The 5,323-nt window shown below is 63.9% G+C and overlaps 1 protein-coding gene across 1 annotated transcript; it reads left to right on the top strand.

The window, feature by feature from the left end:
• Nucleotides 1-923: 923 nt before the first annotated feature.
• On the top strand, nt 924-5,323 carry LOC112883960 (ARF guanine-nucleotide exchange factor GNL2). The gene is made up of 2 exons (XM_025949237.1): nt 924-2,014; nt 2,152-5,323. The coding sequence occupies exons 1-2, from the start codon at nt 924-926 to the stop codon at nt 5,321-5,323; spliced, it is 4,263 nt and encodes a 1,420-aa protein (XP_025805022.1).

Below are 5,323 nucleotides of genomic sequence, written 5' to 3'. Positions count from 1 at the left end.
TGGCGCTTGTGTGTGTAAATCAAAATATGTGCGTGCTCTTTTCTCCATACCCTTTTTCCCACTGGGTTTTTGGGATGGAGTTTTTAGTGAGGCGCACATGTCTAGGTTACACAGAGTATTCCTTGCAACTAGGGTCCGGATTGTGGATATGCCTCTTTTAACAGGATTAGCTACGCGGACTCGTTGTGCCAGTTAAGGTCGAATAGCTGAGGGGCTACTATCAGGGGTGCGCCTTAGGCCATCACCTAAGGCTAGGGATTCCCTTATGTATAAAAGAGGCTAAGTTGGAGGTCCGAGAGCTTGTTTGTGAGGTCTAGGGACGTAATTTCATCGTTCAGAGATCTATTTGTAAGTTCTAGGAACTCCTTTTTAAATTCTAGAGACCTACTTGTAATATTTAACCCCACCAATAAAATAAATATAAACAGCCGTCTCCTTTTTCCTATAAATACAGCACTAAGCTTGTAGGAGAGAACTTTTCGCCATTTATTCTCTTACTTGTTCGGTTTTCTCTCGTTCTCACTCTGTTACTATGTTAAGCTTGAGTACCATTTCCACCATTCAATCTGGTTTCGGCTCGTCCGAACCCAAAGCTTATATTTGTACGCAACCATACGCCATCTCCTCAAAATTCGCTAACAGCAGTCCAAATAATAGCCAGACCTTGTGGGCCCCACCAAAATTTCGTGGCCCCAACAAACTTCCGGAGAACACCCGACATTCTATTTTTGGTAAATCCCCACACATCCGCATGCAACCGAACGCAACCAGTGGCATCATACTGACATCGATCATCCCGGACACAGTCGCCACGTGGCAAAAGGATGGCTTCCGTCCTCTCCACGGCCAACCTCACCACCTGATCGGCCATCCTCCTCCCGGTCTGCCGCACGCAATCCCCACCAGGCCAACAAGCAGCAGCAATGGCCAGGACGGCGGGCGACGACGACGACGACGGTCCGCCGCCGGCCTACGCCGCGCAGCGCGGGCCCCGGCGCGACCCGCGGCTCAAGGACCTGGGCATCTCCTGCATGCTCAACACCGAGGTGGCGGCGCTGCTGGCCGTGATCCGTCGCCGCCCGGACCCCTACTCGTACCTCCCGCCGGCCGTGGCCGCCGCCGAGGAGGCCACCTTCGCGGGCCTCATCAGCTCCCTCAAGACGCTCCGGGGCCTCCTCTTCCAGCCCCGGCACGGCGCGTGGCGCTGCTCCGACCCGTCCACGTACCTGACGCCGTTCCTGGACGTGGTCCAGAGCGAGGAGGCCCCGCCCGCGGCCACCGGCGTGGCGCTCTCCTCCGTGCTCAAGGTCCTCCGCATCGACGTGTTCGACGAGTGCTCCCCGGGCGCGCGCGACGCCGTGCACGCCATCCTCACCGCGCTAACCAACTGCCGCATGGAGCGCTTCTCCGACACCGGCGCCGAGGAGGCCGTGCTCCTGCGCGTGCTCCAGGTGCTCGCCGCGCTCCTCCGCGCTCGCGCCGCGCCGCTGCTGTCCGACAGCGCCGTCTGCACCGCCGTCAACACGTGCTTCCAGATCGTGCAGCACGCCGCCAGCAGCCGCGGCAGCGAGCTCCTCCAGCGCACGGCGCGCCACTGCATGCACGAGATCCTGCAGGCCGTCTTCGCCAGGCTGCCGGACATCCGCGACGACGCCGACGCCGACGCCGACCTCGCGCTCGGCGGCGGGTCGTCGGGCGCCGGCTTCGGCGCGCGGTGCATGGTGGACGTGTTCAACTTCCTCTGCTCGCTGCTGCTCAACGCGTCGGACATGGTGATCACGCCGGACGGCCAGGGCGCCTTCACCTCCGAGGAGGACGTGATGCTCTTCTCGCTGGTGCTCGTCAACTCCGCCGTGGAGCTCGGCGGCGAGGCCATCGGCAAGCACGCCAAGCTCCTGCGCCTCATCCAGGACGACCTCTTCTACCACCTCATTCACTACGCCACCGAGTACAGCCCTCTGGTCCTCTCCATGATCTGCAGCACGGCGCTCAACCTCTACCACTTCCTCCGCCGGTGAGACACCTGTGCTGGCTGCTTCGCTATTCGCTTCAATTTGGTCAAAATTAAGGGAAAATTTGGCCAAAATTCGTTGACATCAGAATCCATCCCCTTCTGTCCCCTGCTCTGCTGATCTCCACCACTACCACCAGGTTCCTGAAGCTTCAGCTGGAGGCCTTCTTCATGTTCGTGCTGCTCCGCGTGTGCGGCGGCGCCAACGGCCCGCAGCTGCAGGAGGTGGCGGTGGAGGGCCTCATCAGCTTCATCCGGCAGCCGACGTTTGTGATCGAGATGTACGTGAACTACGACTGCGACCCGCTGCTGCGCAACGTGTTCGAGGAGATCGGCAAGCTGCTGTGCAAGGCGGCGTTCCCGGCGACGGGCCCGATGACGGCGGTGCAGCTGCAGGCGTTCGAGGGCCTCGTCAACATGATCACCACCATCGCCGACAACGTCGAGGTGGACAAGGCCCCAGACCACGACGCGTACGCCGTCGACGTGTCCGAGTTCCGGCTGTTCTGGACCGAGCGCTGGGACTCCTCCTCGTCCTCCGGCGGCGGCGCCGGCGCCGAGCGGGAGACGTGGGTGGACTTCGTGCGCAAGCGCAAGCTGCGGAAGAAGAAGGTGGCCATCGCGGCGAACCACTACAACAGGGACCAGAAAAAGGGCGTGGAGTTCCTGAAGCTGTGCCACCTAGTGCCGACGCCGCCGGAGCCCCGGAGCATGGCCTACTTCCTCCGCTACTCCCCGGGGTTGGACAAGAACAAGATCGGCGAGTTCCTGGGCGACCCCGACGAGTTCAACCTCAAGGTCCTCAAGGAGTTCACCGAGACGTTCGACTTCACCGGCGCCATCCTCGACACGGCGCTGCGCACCTACCTGGAGACGTTCCGGCTGCCCGGCGAGTCCCAGAAGATCCAGCGCATCCTTGAGGCCTTCTCGGAGCGCTTCTTCGAGCAGCAGACCACGGGGGTGTTCGCCACCAAGGACGCCGCCTTCATCCTCTGCTACTCGCTCATCATGCTCAACACCGACCTGCACAACCCGCAGGTGAAGAAGAAGATGTCGGAGGAGGACTTCATCCGGAACAACCGCGCCATCAACGACAAGAAGGACCTGCCGCGGGAGTACCTCTCGGAGCTTTTCCACTCCATCTCCACCAACGCCATCACCGTCTTCAGCACCACGGCGGCGGCGGTGGAGATGACGCCCAGCCGCTGGGCCGACCTGGTCAAGCGCTCCCGCGCCATGGAGGACTTCACGCCCTGCGACTTCAAGCACAAGCTCAGCCGGGAGGTGTTCATCGCCGTCTCGGGCCCCACGGTGGCGACGCTCGCCGCCATCTTCGACTGCGCCGACGACGAGGAGACGCTCAACCAGTGCGTCGAGGGGCTCGTGTCCGTGGCGCGCATCGCGCGGTACGGGCTGGAGGACGTGCTGGACGAGCTCCTGTGCTGCCTCTGCAAGTTCACCACGCTGCTCAACCCCTACGCCACCACGGAGGAGACGCTCTTCACCTTCAGCAACGAGCTCAAGCCGCGGATGGCCACGCTCGCGCTCTTCACCATCGCCAACCGGTTCGGCGAGTCGGTGCGCGGCGCCTGGAAGAACGTCGTCGAGTGCCTGCTCAAGCTCAAGCGGCTCAAGCTGTTGCCGCCGTCGGTGATCGACCCGGAGGACAGCGGCGGCGGCGGCTGGCGCGGCTCCGAGCGCCCGGGGCACCGTCACAGGGCGTCGACCTCGGACGCCGGCGTCATCTTCCCCACCACGCACCGCGGCGCCGGGACCAGCCGGCACGTGTCCGGCATGATCGGCCGCTTCTCGCAGTTCCTGTCGCTGGACTCCGGCGGCGAGTCGCTGCTCTCCGTCGGCAGCGAGTTCGAGAACAACCTCAAGATCATCCAGCAGTGCCAGGTCGGGACCATCTTCAAGGAGAGCGGCAAGCTGCCGGACGAGGCGCTGCAGAACCTCGGGCGGGCGCTCATCTTCGCCGCCGGCGGCAAGGGCCAGAAGTTCAGCACACCCATCGAGGAGGAGGAGACCGTCGGCTTCTGCTGGGACCTCCTGGCGCTCCTCGCGTCGGCCAACCTCCACCGCTTCGCCAACTTCTGGCCGCCGCTCCTCGATTGCTTCAACGCCGTGTCGCAGCTGCCGCTCTTCTCGCCCTGCCCCTTCGCCGAGAAGGCCATCGTGGCGCTCTTCAGGGTCGCCGTGCGCCTGCTCTCGGCGGCGGCGCCGCCGCAGCGCGCCGTCGACACCCGCGTCTCCGAGGAGCTCGTCTTCAAGTCCATCAACATGATGTGGAAGCTGGACAAGGAGATCCTGGACACCTGCTGCGAGGGCATCTCGGAGAGCATCGTGAAGCTGCTCACGGAGCACGCCGGCGGCGTGCAGACGCCGCTGGGCTGGAAGACGCTGCTGCACCTGCTCACCGTCACGGGGCGCCACCCGGAGACGTTCGACCAGTCCGTGGTGGCGATGATCAAGATCATGAGCGACGGCGGCGCGCACATCACGCGGTTCAACTACGCCGCCGTCATCGAGGCCGCCTTCGGGTTCGCGGCGCTCAAGATCAGCCCGCTGGACATCAGCACCAAGATCCTCGAGCTCATGGCCGAGTCCGTCAACTGGCTCATCCAGTGGCACAAGTCCGGCTACTCCGACCCCGGGAACAGCGTCGGCTTCAGCGGCAGTGCGGCGTCGTCGGCGTCGTCGTTGGAGGACGCGTCGCGGATGGGAAACCTGGCGGCGAACATGTTCATCAAGCTCGCGGAGGCGCTGCGCAAGACGAGCCTGGTCCGGCGCGAGGAGATCCGGTGCCAGGCCGTGTTCGAGCTCGGGCGCGCCTTCAACCTGGCCGCGGCGGGCGACCTCGACTTCGGGCCGGCGGGGTGCCTGGCCTGCTTCAACCTCGTCATCTTCGCCATGGTGGACGACCTGACCGAGAAGACGCTCGAGTACTCGCGGCGCGAGGGCGCGGAGCGGGAGACGCGGAGCATGGAGGGCACGCTGGCCGCCGCCGCCGAGCTGCTGGCCGACGTGTTCGTGCTGCTCCTGCCGACGCTGGCGCAGGCGCCGGGGTTCCGGACCTTCTGGCTGGGCGTGCTGCGGCGGATGGACACGTGCATGAAGTGCGACCTCGCGGCGGGCGGCGGCGCCGGGGTGATGCAGGAGCTCGTGCCGCGGATGCTCAAGCGGATGATCATGGAGATGAAGGCGAAGGAGGTGCTTGTGCCGAGGGAAGGCGACGAGCTCTGGGAGATCACGCACATCCAGATCCAGTGGATCGCGCCGGCCGTCAAGGACGAGCTGTTCCCTGAGTAG

The sequence above is a fragment of the Panicum hallii genome, chromosome 3 (genome assembly GCF_002211085.1).
Source record: "Panicum hallii strain FIL2 chromosome 3, PHallii_v3.1, whole genome shotgun sequence".
In the NCBI taxonomy this organism is placed as follows: domain Eukaryota; kingdom Viridiplantae; phylum Streptophyta; class Magnoliopsida; order Poales; family Poaceae; genus Panicum; species Panicum hallii.
Note: the sequence above shows the minus strand (reverse complement) of the source record. Positions and strands in the feature narration are given on the sequence as shown.

Bases quoted from the DNA above. Each gene is read 5' to 3' on its own strand.
- LOC112883960 (XM_025949237.1), top strand. From the start codon at position 924: ATGGCCAGGACGGCGGGCGACGACGACGACGACGGTCCGCCGCCGGCC. The intron at 2,015-2,151 runs GTGAGACACCTG...CACTACCACCAG, and splicing joins CTCTACCACTTCCTCCGCCG to GTTCCTGAAGCTTCAGCTGG.